Here is a 14544-nt window from a genome sequence, read left to right on the forward strand (position 1 = left end):
TGCTATATGTAATAGGTTGGCCAAAAAAATCTGCGGTTTATTTTTTTTTTCCATCCTCAGATTTATGCTACTAGCTAACAACTTTACGTGAACAAAAAAATATGCTGTCTATGGTCATTAAAAAAGCTGGAAAATTTTAAGTTTATAATTCTTGAAAATCGCTCAGAATCTTGAATCGTAAAGTTTTATCATAATAATGCCAAACCACACCTATCTTATCTATCTTACTATCTTAATATTACGGAGTATTGGGCCATCCTCAAAGAGTACAGCTAACTGTAAGGGCATTAATATCGGATCGCTTACAAAATTTAATACCAATAACTAGACGAACTATAAAGCTATATTTGAAAATGAATATTCCAATGTGCCAAACTTTATTTCCATTTACGCATCATATATAGCTTAACTAATCCGTAATTTACATTTTTAGGCAAACCTTAAAACGTAAGAACGTAGGTAAATTTTAATATACAATTTTTATTGGGATTTGTAAAAATCAAGGACATGTCACTGAAATAGAATTTCCGATAACAAAGTTTGCTAGCGCCACTAAAATTCTCGTGTCGCGCACAAAATTTAGTTCGCACTTTGTGAGGCTCACGGTGACAACAAAATCGGAAATTCTTTTACAGTCCAATGTACAGTTGCTACTATTTAATGTATGACTGAATACTAGAGTTTTCTCAGCTACTGCACACACAGAATGACTAATTTGACAAACATGTTTGGCGCAGCTCAAAAACCAGTTTAAATTATATTAGCTCAAATTAGTTACATTACATGTGAGCTAGTTGTACATAAACGCTTCAGGACGATAAGTACTCAGTACCAACAAACACGAAGTCCACATGTCATAGATTCTCATTTTGATAGAAAATATCGATTTCTTCTTTTTTATTTTTTTTATAATATCAAGTGACGGGACGAACAAGTCGTATGCCTGATGGTAAGTTACACGTCTGTCCATAACAGTTGCAGTGCCACTCAGCTCTTTAAATCGCAAATGTCCCCTGAGACATAAGTTGACAAGTCTCATGTGCCTGTAATTTCACCTTCTTGCTCTCCCTCTTGGACACTCCCCATTCACTTCTGGGGCATTTCAGGAGCACCTCGTCGCCAAGACATAGACGTCACAGCTCACTCGCCGAGTGGTCGTGCCGTTGCGCTGGAGCCCAGACATCCACCACCGTCGGAGCCCGGCACTACGGCTTCCAGCGCCATCTTCCAACCAGACGAACCCGGGACATGGACCATAGCCATTACTTATAAAGGCGAACATATTCAAGTTAGTCAACATATTTATTTACTTTCAAATATAATTACCAATAGCAACCCATTTTTACGTCCCACTTCTGGGCACGGGTCTTCTCTTAGACAAGAGTTTAGGCCATCGTCCACCACGGTGATTCCATGCGGGTTGGGGACCGCTCACGTTTTCCGAGAGTTGTGAACCTTCTTCGACGTGCAGATTTCATCGCAATGTTTTCCTTCATCGGAAAGTTCATGATAAATTTCAAACTAAATTTCACTTAAACTATCCGGGATCTCAGAGGTGCGAGTCCAGATTCAAACCCACGACCTCTGCTTGAATGGCGGTAACAGCTTTTCTTAATTTAATTCAAATATAATTAGTTGCTTACAATGCACGTCTTGCTACGAATATTAAAAGTACGAGTATTCCAGGGGGGCCCTTTCACATGCGAAGTCTTTGATCCTGCTGGTGTTCGACTCAGTCCCGGAGCTCTGGACGGTGCAGAGCCACTGAAGCCACATTCCTTCGAACTTGACACTAGTGGTTGCGGCGTCAAGGGCGATCTTCAATTGGACATAGTTCATGATAAAAGAAGCGTTATGTGTGCTTTAGAGAAACTTTCTGCGACTAAATATCGAGCCACCTTCATGCCGAAAGCAGCTGGAAAACACAGGGTTAGTGACCAATAAAATTTTTTAACATGTTACTTTGAAGGTAATTTTAGTAATTAGGCAAAATTTTCTGATCATATTAGGCAATTATAACGAAGCTGCAGGGTTTACTTTATACTCGCTTCGATTGTAGATGGCAAAGAATAAAAACTAGTAAAATCATACAATTGCAGTTGTACGTCTACTTTAACGGATATGATGTTCACGGATCACCGCACATGTTCAGAGTGGGGTCACGCTCCAAGAAGCCTCGCGACAGCGCTAGTCCCTTACCAGCTTATGCGAGAGTCTCCAGCCCAGGTATAATTCGCCACACACTTATTGAAAATTGCTCATCGATAGACACTTATCATAACATATCTTAAATATTAATAACATTTATTCGCGCTCTGCACTGTCTTCGTGCACTTCTCGTACCTGCACTAAACTGTGATGTTTTTGCAAGTGGATGGGTGGCTGTGTGTGATGAATGTTTAAGGTTTTGTGAGAGGATGGATGAACGTCTGTCTTCTGTGAATTATTAATACAAATTGTCTTCTACTTATGAATTTCACAGTGCCTTTGTATTTTACTGTAATTCTGTGCAATTGTATTAAATAAATAAAACATTGAAATTCCTTTTAGTGACTCGTCTCCGCTCTGAGAGTCCACTCAACCATTACACTTTATACGACACTAACACCAAACACGGTACGAGCACGTTCAATCGACGCGAAGAACGACGTGACTCCACCGATTATTACAAGCCGTATACATCAGACGTTAAAGATAAGAGTTATGACGTCACTGATTCCGCGTATTCCTCAACAAGGATGAATAAGAAGGATTATTCGCTTTACGGTTCAGAGAGTCCCAGAAATAGGACTGCCAGTCCAATTACAACGAAACACCTCGGTAATGGCCCACGGTTGGATATTAATAGAGCTAATAGCCCCTATAGAGCGACAAGCCCGTATCGGGCGACGAGTCCGGTCGGTCGAACAGCCAGTCCGCTAACGAGAAAAGAAAGTCCATTGAATAGAACAGCCAGTCCAATTAACAGGTACGTAGAATTTCCATGGCAAACTGATACCTAGAATTCGTCAACAATGCGAAATATCGGTTTACGTTAACGGTAGCATGTTCCATCTATATACCTAACGTGCTTATGTACAATCAGCAACCTTTATTAAAAAACAGAAAATGTTTACCAGCAGCGCAGAAACATGACGCACATTTCGTGCAATAAATCAATTTTCAGTCAGTCAGCCTTACACAGGAAGTCGATAAATCAGCTAATTTTCATTCAGAGTCTCAACTCACGCAAGTGATTGCCAATTTTTGTTTTGGCAAAAGGATTCTTGGCGTTTAGTAAACAAAAAGTAAATATGTGCAGTGCAGGTTAGGTGCGAGGTGCGAAATACAGTGTGCTGAAGACAATTGCATTTTAATTTCTTAGTTAATGTTTTTCCTTAGAGTGAGCAGTCCTACGGATCGGTACAGCCCTGTGACGACTACAAAGCGTGTAGTGGAGAAACGCTCCAACTACAAATACAGTTCTTACAGCAACTCTCAAGACAACCTCGATCAAATCAGCCCTTTTTCCTCACTCGAGGCTGACAACATCAGGCGACTAGGAAGCCCTAGTGAGTAGTTTTACATTATTTATGTAAATTACCTTGCTTTTTGAGAAGTAAATGTACTACAAAATGATACGTGGGCAATTTTCACGTTAGTTTTCTCTGCCTAATTTCGGTGGGAATATTCATTATTTAAGTACTATTTAATGTTCGAGTGTAGTCACCTGAAAATATTATTCGTTATTTCACAATATACTGTATTCTTTTTGTATATAAGATCGTTGACTCGAATACTTAAATAACAAAAACTGCCACCGAAATTATGTATGCACCGAAAACTAACCTGAAAATTACCTTCCGCCGTACCCAAGGGGTATGTATTATTTTGAGTATATTTAAGTAATATTTCTGAGACAATAACTTTATTTTAAAAGTTTTTACCGAAAAATTTGGGTGAATTTATTTATTGTGTACCGTTTAATTGTGAACGACAGGCGTAGGCGACCCGGGCGGGAAGCCATACATCGGACGGAAAGACTCCTGGGATGCCATAGAAAAAACAAGGCAGATGAGGTAAGACAAAATGTTGCAAATAGAACACGCAAAATTATTGTATATAATATCACATTACGTCGTATATATCACAACATAATGACAAGCTATGACAGCTATGACTCGTAAAATAGTTCTCTAGTAAAATGCTCTAGCATCTGTATCTATACAGACATGCTATCATTAATATGTGATGTTATTGTTACTGTTAGTGTAAGTTGTATAATATGAATAAATGAATAAATAAAAATATAATAGTCGACTTTGATGGCCCAACTTATGAGGAGGTCCCGGGTTCGATTCCCGGTAGGACCATATTGAAAAATGAACTTTTCTAAATTGATTCTGGTCTGCGTCTTCTGAGTCGCGTCCCGGAATACATTCCATTGTTCTATACTTCGTTTTTTTAATTAGAAAATACCTAAACAAAGAAGCAGTGACTATAAACCTTTTTCTTCAGACAACAAAATTATAGTAAAGGAAAACACTTTTGGTATAGCTGTTGCCCTGGATTGACATAAAGACACAAGTTCGAGTCCTATTAGATCGATGGAATTTTTCTTTGTGTTCCATCTTTGTAATAATAATTATAACAAACTAGTTGAGTAATATCACAATAAATATAGTAATATCATGACAGTAAAAAAATATGATATTCAATAACCTCAGTACAGAGAACTAAAAAAATGAACCTCAAAAGTTCGTGGAATTACATCTATTTGCTAAGTTTTATTGAAATCGGTTACCAGAAAGTGCGCGAAACCGGATTCATTCCCTAGCTTGCCGCCCTTAGAGGTAAAATATATTCTTCAAATTTAAATGGGACCACTGCTATGGTACCCTCTTTCCAGCAAAAAAGAAGAATCATCAAAATCGGTTCACAAATTATAGAAGTTATCGCGTAACATATATACAAAAAAAAGAAAAACGTATAGTCGAATTGAGAACCTCATCCTTTTTTAAAGTCGGTTAATAAATAGACATAGACATTCTTTATTGGTAAAATTAACATTTACAAGTCACAAATAATAATAATAATTAGTAGATTCAAGCGTTACTTTGCGGAACTGGACGTTAATAAGAAAAAATTGGAGGTAAATTAATTTGCTATTCCGCGAACCCAGTGAAGGTTAAATCGTGCAAAATAGCTGCGTTCGTGTTTTTTTTCATGTAGTCAATTTTACCACTCTCCCTCCGCATAAAAATAAAAATAAATAACACAAGCGCAACTACAGTCACAAACCACCTCCAAAAATATACCCGACACGTGTTTCGCCTTTCCACGAGGCATCCTCAGGGGCTGTTGACTGCTCGACGCTCGGCCGAAGTAAGCCTCGTGGAGAGTTTGCCTCTCCCCTCAATCGTGAGCTCTCTCTCACCTCACCTCAATTAATAACCACCTCGGTTAATAAAAACAATATTATTATAAGTAAATTTAAAAGAAATCTGACCTAAATAAATATATACATTTTAATATATAAGACGACATTACATACGTTTCTCTGATCCCAAAGTAACTAAAGCATTTGTGTTATGGAAATCAGAAACAACGACGATACCACAAACACCTAGACCCGAGATAATTTAAAAGAGTTAGTTTTCCGCATTGACCCGGATCGATCTCAGAAATGTGAGCGACACCATGAAAACCGGCGAGCAAACCACAAACAATTAATTTATATGAATACTTTCGGCAATTTCACATAATGAATTTATATCTTACAAGCGTTTTATTTCAGCCTAGACAATCCGACCGAACGCTATGGTAACAACACTTTGGACCGCGAGACAAAGCGCAATACGCAATTAAACAAGTTCAGCGACTTTTCGCGCGACTCCTTCAACCGCCATCTTGATAGACTCGCTGACGACAAGGATTCGGAGACTTACTCCAGTCGGGTAAGTGTCACCTCTAAGAGAATAGCTTAAGGAGCTAGCTAACCCTAAAATGTTTGATGTTATTTCCGATATTAACAAATCAACCTTAATGGCATGATTGAATATGAAAACGTGGACAATATCGGTGGCTCAGCGGTTTCTTTTTTAATTTATTTACCATTATAAAGCATAATACAAAATGTTTCTAGTCGCATTTTAAACCACTAAGGTTCGTCGTAATGCGAACTGTATTCTCAATACATGTATTTTAGCACAGTACTTATATGGTTAGCACTGTAGGCGATAGATTTGGCGACACTGTTTGCCCAATTTTTTGTTTTGAATAGATTTTTTGGATCGCAATGGATCATATGCCTCTGAATTGATACACGGATTGGATCGTCTTGAATCGATCTCATAAAAATCGTTTCAAAATTTGTAATAAATAAAACACCTTTATTACATGATTTAATTGCCATAATAATATGTAAATATTATTTTCCCTTTCACAGATGCCAATCTTTTTAATCTAACTAAACTTTTCAATAATAATGTCATAAACTTAATGGTCAAAGCGTTGCCCTTCTCTTTTTTCCGTTTCTCTACTTGACGAAATCATTATTAAGATGAGCATTTTGTTCAAATTATGAACACAATCTAGACGATTCGATTCGCCTTAATTTTGAATCGTTTCACTGAAAAATCGCATTAAAATTATTCGATTCAAAAAATGACTATCATATGCAATTGAATCATAACACACATCAATCAATCTTCATAAAAAATCGAATCGTAATTTGCATTCCTAGTTTGTCCCGGACCGATATTTGCACAGCACAACACACAACACAATTACACAGTAGCAATAGAACAAGTTACAAAGCAGGTAGGTACTTAACTTTAGCTGGTTCTCGGTTCGGCACTTTATCTGTCACCTCCAGCTTTACATTCCCTTTTATACCCATCAAAACCTCCTTTGAAATTCACAAATACATACATACTATTGTGACTAATCACAAAATAATTTTCTTGGTTTTTTTTAATTTTTGTAAATTTGTTTTATATACATATATTTTTTTAAATGGTGGATGAAAACACAGCTGCACGTTATAGACGCTGTATGGCTCTAGGACGCTACAGTACCAAAATCGTTAGGAACACTGCGTGTGTCTGTCACACGTGATTTGGGTTCACTAAATAACTATTAAGGAAATATATTATAAAACGAAAAAAAAACTTTTATAGACTTCTCACAGAAGGTGCTACGGCGAAAAGTCGTTATAAACCAAAAACAAACATCTGCAACAAACACATGGTAAAAATCGTGAGGTCCGTTGGTTCGTTCCGTGGCTTAGTAGGCATAGCGTCTGGTACGATTTGCTGGGAAACGTTGGTTCAAATCCAACCGGAACGAAGTGAATTTTTTCTAAGTGTTCTATCTTTGTTTAATAATTATAACAAACTAAGTAGTGCAGTAATTTCACACAAAATAATTGAATATCATGGTGGTGAAACATCCTGACATTCAGTAAAACTTAATATACTAAAATTATTTACTAATAAATACAGAACAATACATCACGAACAATAAATTCGATATTATACTGCAGTAGACCATGGAAGAATTGCAAAAATTAGTTAATGAGAAAGTCGTCCTGATCTAAATCGTTTATTGATAGAGTCGCAGTATGGAAATTAGTATAGAACAATCCGCCAATGTCTATTTATTCTAACAAGGTCCTGTGAAAGATTAAAACTGACCGCCCACAGAGTGACCCAATACAAAACATGGATAAGCTTAATCGGCCAGTTAATATATGTTACACATTCATAATCCCTATACAAATAACGAACTCCCCGTGAAGTCCGCTTAAATATTGACAGAGCCATAATTTATTTATACATCCATTTCGATACATCCTGTAAAACATACTTTAATAACCATTTTGAGAATACATTAAGTGGGATCCTATAATGCGTCGTCTCGTCTCTCGGTTAGGCGACCGAAACACGGAATACTTACGTCCTTTAAGAATTTACGACGTTGCTCACGCACGAAGTTGGGCAAATTTTTTTCGCACCGAGTGTAGAAGGTAAACGAGAGCGAAGTGAGATGAATGCCGTGTGTGTTTGACATGATGATTACGCAGTAACTCCAGAACTTTTTGGGGGTAGACATACGACTGTGCCACCGGCATTGTTTGGCATTTTCATATACACACCGAAAGACGAGGCATATAATTATGATATTACTTTTAATCCTACCATAAAGATTGGTGACATCAATTCCGTTCCAAAGCTGTATACGTGAAATCCGAATGAACCTAATGATCTTAATGGTCTGCGACTTGCAAGTTTACGATCGAACGTTTCCTTTAATGTAACAAGGGATAGAAGCTAATTATTCATACTTACTCTTGATTGTTTTCTTTAATATCAATTTGTTAATGGTTTTATTTTTCTGCGTAGCAAGAGACCAGTAAGCGCGAAGTGCGTGAAAGTTCGTACGTAGTACGAGACTCCTCGTACAGCAGTGTAGAGGAAAAGCACCAACAACAGCAGTCTTTTTTATCCAATAGGCCCCCCCCGCGACCCGAACGGGGGGGCATGGTCTGAGATCGATGCCGTGCATCCAAGATTCAGGTAAGTTCTCTATGTCACCATCAATCTATATGTGTCCCAAGATCTTCTACTAATATGAAACTTACAACCCAGTAAATCCAGTATTTTTATTTTATTATGGTTTATTTTATTTATTTGGCACAGCTACATAGCACGAACTAAAAACTTAACTGTAACAGGTAGACACATTTGTATTCCATTTACAACTATGCACAATATTTGAATAAGAAATATACATTAAAAAGGGCTGTACATATACATTAAAACGAAGGCAAATAAACAGTACATATATTCAAAGTGACGTTATGGAAGCGTAGCAACCCAGACATCCTCGACGGAAGTCCTCCATTGAGCTTTTTCAGTACTTAAAAAAATCTTATTCATAGCAATTAAAACCCCACCCCCATGTGACTTATTGTATTTACTTTTAAACTCATACGATCGATCTGTGCGATACACAGTATAATGATTATCAAACAATTCATTAGTGGACACCGAATCGTCAAGACACGTTTCAGTGAAACAGACTACTTCAAAATTACTAGTTAATATTGAATTAAGTACAATGGTAGCCTTTGTTTTTAAACCTCTTATGTTTTGGTAAAATATCGATAATCTATCCATAATTACAAAAATGTTCCAAAGAACATACAGTAATAGCCAAATGTATATTAAAAAAGTATATTATTAAATTAAACTATCCAAGGTCTGTTGGTTCTTAACATGTATAAATCTTGATACTTCGTCCTTCCCAATGAAAATACGGCCATTGCGGACCCATAAAAATTTATATGATAGTTCTTTAGCTTTGATTCGAGCGACGTAGTGTAGGGTTTTGTTCGCCCACGACAAATGCTCTGAAACATAAATTATGGAAGGATCGTCTCCGAAGCCTAATGGTGAAGAATTAAGCTTACTGTTGGAGTGAGCTTTGTTGTAGCGCACCACAGCAGAGTAAAACTCGTCACGTCGACGAGTACTACATAGTTTGACTACAATGGTTCGCGGTCTCTTACTATCCTTGTTCATGCTGGCCACTCCTGTGCAATTTAATGTCTCTATCTTCAAGCTTGAATGATACGACGTCAGCCACTTTCTTGATAATCTCAACAATATTTTCATCTTTACGCTGGGGGACTCCTTGAATTTCAAGAGTGGTCTCACGCAAATGCTGTTCCCGATTATTTATGTGCTCAGTAAGTGTTGCTACCCTTGTGCTGAGGTGTGTTGTATCAGATTTGATGGTCATCGTATTGTTGAGTAATGAGTTCCACTGTTTTTTGTAGATCATTCAATTGACTTTTAATAGGGGAAAATTTAGAACGTTTAGCAGCTGAGATTAAAGCTTCTTAAAATAAAGGTTCTTATCAATGTAGCAACATCGAGGTCTGCTTTCTGTTTGGTGCGCAGCGTGACATGGTCTGAGGGCGTACTTTCCGAAACTATGGGAGACGGAGGGAAATCAGTATTGTATCATATGAACGTACAGGCCTGTCTTGGTCGCCACTCATCCGCTTCTTACTCACACAATTAGGACATTCCCAGTTAGCCCTGCACTCCTTGCCAGCAGCAGTTGATAGACTGTAGTTGCTGTGGAAACGGTTTTCATCAAGACCAACGCATACGAGGTCATACGCTTTATGACATTTGCAGCATTTCAAATGACTTTTCACTTAATGACCTCCAAACAGGCAGCACAGGAGAGGTTTTTACATGCCATTTTTTTGAAATATAAATTTATTCCATTGATAGATTAATACCTTAGAACTACTACTTTTGCTGCCACTAGCACTCTCTATTGCTCACTAGTAGAAGCTCGCAGTGGGCCAGAACATAAGCAGGAGTTACAATAGATTGATGCAGATGAAATTAATAATCAATAGATGGTTCACACGGTCTACACTGGATGTCACTAGCGTTTGTTTTACTTTGAGGTTATTAAAAAAATTATATCAATCCTTTGGCATTAAATTAGCACGTATAGTTACTGTTTCCACTAAAGCACAACCAGCGAGTATAACAATTGTTATCAACAAAACGCACCGACCACTATTAGCATCAGTCACTCGAAACAGCGAAGCAAACCCGGCGCGTATTTGTAGTATTATGTAGATAAAACACACTAATACTCCGGATATTCGAGGAAATAACACTAACAACAAACAACAACAATGAGCAAAATATATTGTGACCCTGGTTAGAGTACTAATTTCACCAAAAAATATTAATTTTTAGGGAATGACTTGTAAGTTTTGTTTACTTTTACTGGCGAAAAAAGGTATTGATAAATATTTCAAGATTTATTAACCTATACTCTGTATTATTCAAAGGATAACTGGAAGAAACTCTTGGAAGAAATAAAGTCACTTTACTTTTTAAATTTCAAATGGTGTGGTACAACATTCATGTACTTTGCTTCTATACATTCTGCCGATATGGTACAAATAGCGTATTTAATATTAATCAATCACAAGTAGATAATGGTTTTGGGCTTTAAACAACATCCGTGCACATATAGAGTACATGAACATCTCGCTTTGTGAACAAATAATACATCTAAAGATTTTAAAGTGTACTAAAGCGAATTGAAACATGAGAAGAATGGAGTAACTAGTCTCTTATAGCACGAAATACACAGCTGTTGAGCGAAATGGACATTTTCATGACGCTATAAATTCAGAATCGATATTGTTCGAACACTAACGTTAATACTATTCCTTTCTTATTTGTTATCACCGCATTTCACTTTGAAGAGTAGTACAATAACTTGCGACTGAAAAATAAACAAAAATATATGTTTTCGTAAAGTACTTCAGTAATTGGTTTTGCCAGGAACTATTAAGTAATATGTGGTTTTGTTGAAATGTAGAAAGAGCAATTAAGTCTTCTGTTGCAGACCAATTGAAAGGGATAACAAAGGTGCTAAAGCAGTAATAGTAAAATCAACAACCAAAGGAGTATTGGAGAAACCTGTCGAATTTATTGGTAAGAATTTTTATTTTGTTTATATGTATTTTTTATGGTACCAAGTGACGTTGCGAACAAGTCTTGCACTTGGTGGTTAGCGACACGTCTATCCATGATAGTGGCAGTGCCACTCAGAGCTTTAAGTCGCAAAGATCTGATGGGCACTTCCGTTATGCCCGTCACTCTCGGATATAACTTGACACGTCCTATGTGCCTAAAATTCCACCAGCACCCTTACCCTTGAAAATCAGAAAGCAGTAGTAGTCGCGTTAACGACGTTCGCGTTGGCGGCAGAAATAAGTAAGGTGGCAATACTTCCCTGGATGAACGCTCTAGGCGCTCTACTGTTACTAAAGGTATTTAAACTTGTACAGTAAAATCTAAATCAAAATTATCTTTATTTCCTTGGTAAGCAAATTGCATTTAAAGTCGTCATATTTACAAATTTTTAAAACCATACTGTTTTATCGTTTATGCAATCCCTAACAAAGTAATATCCTCTCTTTATTAGAGTTGCCTTTACATGACTTTTGAACTTATCAAAGGATAAGTGCAAAAGTCCAAAACAGCTTTTGGAATCTATAATAATGAATACCTTGCCCCACAAAAGAACCGAGAACCCTCTGAAGTTAGCTTCAGTAACACGAACTTCCATTTACGTCTGGTATTAAAATTATTGCATTTATTATACAATTCATTACTCAGACGCACAAAAAGTATACAGTTGTAAGTAAACTGTGGTACAGTGTAGTAGTTAATATGCCAATTTCCTTAAAATATCTCCCTAAGTAAGGTACATGACATGTACGTGAATTTAATTTATAGATCGTTGTAACCGCACGCTTCTGTAAAATAAAAATTGTTTCGATATTTGAAGCGGCGCCCCACAATCTAATACCGTACGACATTATACTGTGAAAGCAACTGAAGAAAATGGTTTTGGGGGTCTACTCTCGATCTCCGTCCGACATCCGTCCGAAACAATTACTGTCAAATAAGCAATACTTGACCAAATGAAAAGACGCGTGATGCGAATGAAGCTTCATACGTGGCTGGCTCGACGTCAGTAATTTGTCTGACTTTTCGTACGGCATAAGCACTGCTGCTTATGCCATACGAAAAGTCAGACAACTTACACAACTTACTTACGACACTAATTAGAAAGCTTAGTTCTGCAACTAAGCTTTCTAACTAGTGTAGTGTCGAAATATGTGGATTCATTACTGAAGTTTTGAGTCTAACTTTATTCCCAAAAAGACAGTGGTGTCCTCCAAATCCTATTGTTCATTATTGTGTTTAATGTCAGTTGCTACATTTTTTACATTAAGTAGCGTAAACATAACACATTTTGTTTCGTTTCAATTGAGTTTAAGATTGTTTACAGTAAACCAATTTTGAACTTTAGAGTGAGCAATATTACGTCGTCATAATTACTTTTATTTCTATCAATATGAAATATCAGGGAAATAACATCAGCAAATAGCACAATCTCTTAGAAGTCGTTTACAAAATGAGGAAGATCATTAATGTAAATTAAAAACAAAAAAGCACTCAAAATAGTCTATATCTATATGGTGTGAGTGTCCGCAACGGAACGTTTGGGCGCCTATTTAGACTGTGCGTCTATTTCTATATATGTATAGACTGAGCAATAAAGAAAGGTAAACCGTGAACACCACGCATGGCAGACGGGTTGACGATTACATACTTAAGGTAACACTGCTCTTAACAGGCTTTCCCTGGGATAGGCTTTTTCGCACCTAAGAGCCTATTGCTTTCTTTCGGCGCTTTTTCTGTACTACATTTGCAAATTGTATTACATAAAAAGCTTATAAAATGGAAAAGAATTTAATTTAATTTCCGTTTCTGTTTTTATTTGATCTTCATCATCATTCCTTCCTTTTCGCTTTCACTTAGGTGCTTGGTGAGTGCGCAAAAATTATAGGCCAAATGAACATTATTTCTAACCAACTCAATTCGATTGTATTTTTTTATGTTGTATGTATGTTAAGCGATAACTCTATTTGGGAGCTGATTTTGGTTATTCTTTTTTTGTTGGAAATATGGTACCTCAATATTGATTTCATTCAAATTTCAAAAAAATATACCACTTCTAATGGTGGCAAACTAAGGAATGAACCCAAACCGGATTCATCGCGCACTTTCCGGTAATCGATTTCAATAAATGGCAAATTGATGTGATTCCACAAACTTTTGAAGTCGGTTTTTTTAATACTCTGTAATGAGATTATTAATATCGAGTTCTTAGGTTTTCACAATTGCTTTGGAGATGAATATATTTATTTTTCGGATTTAAATCGCGTAAATTTTTGTTTTTTCAAACAAATTAAGGTTTCTAGTTCTTTACAGGTCACGGCTGACTGAGATGTAAAGTAATCAACCAGTTATGTCTTTATGTTTAATTGTTTATGTTTAGTTGTTTGTGTAAAAAAAAAAAACAAATTGACGCGATTTAGATCTGCAGAAAAAAATAGTTTCATTAGCTTTAAGTTTAGAATCAAAGATAAGACAACATTAATGACCGCAGAGAACGAACACAGAAAATGTAGACCGATACGCGACCTCTACATAAGTGTCCTACTTGGACCAAGACTTTATTAACATTTGCAATAAAAATACACAATTTAATTATATTTTCTGTGGTTTGTGGAGTTTCAAATCAACACGAAGCGTATGCATCGTCTGCGATACTAAATAATTAATGTAATTTGCAGACTATCTCCAACAATACTCTAATTTATGATTTTACTCGTATAACAGTCTTTTGTAAAAGTTGTTTTAGATTTAGACTGTTTAGATTGTTGGCACTGGAAGACGAGGCCCTGGTTGCGATTCCCGGTTGTATCAATTTTGGAAATTAATTTTTCTGAACTGCCTGACTTTTCTGGGCAGTGCTTCGGAATGAATGCCGTAACTCAGATACCTACTCATAATACAGGGCTAATTTGAAACGAGGCAATTAGTGTGGTTATCTGGAAAAAAAACAATTACTCATCATGTAGAAGTCAAGCATTCCCAC

General features: G+C 36.6%; 1 protein-coding gene across 1 annotated transcript in view; it reads left to right on the forward strand.

Moving 5' to 3' along the window:
* The window catches only part of LOC113233342 (filamin-A), a 120102-nt gene that overhangs the window by 40195 nt on the left and 65363 nt on the right, over positions 1-14544 (forward strand). Inside the window, 10 exon segments of the mRNA XM_026468446.1 lie at positions 1107-1288; positions 1687-1929; positions 2100-2226; positions 2551-2968; positions 3382-3551; positions 3980-4058; positions 5777-5936; positions 8385-8495; positions 8497-8558; positions 11434-11522. Of these exon segments, the coding sequence (XP_026324231.1) occupies positions 1107-1288; positions 1687-1929; positions 2100-2226; positions 2551-2968; positions 3382-3551; positions 3980-4058; positions 5777-5936; positions 8385-8495; positions 8497-8558; positions 11434-11522 (1641 nt within the window).

This window comes from Hyposmocoma kahamanoa, unplaced genomic scaffold, assembly GCF_003589595.1.
Source record: "Hyposmocoma kahamanoa isolate Upper Pololo Valley unplaced genomic scaffold, ASM358959v1 78, whole genome shotgun sequence".
Lineage (NCBI taxonomy): Eukaryota > Metazoa > Arthropoda > Insecta > Lepidoptera > Cosmopterigidae > Hyposmocoma > Hyposmocoma kahamanoa.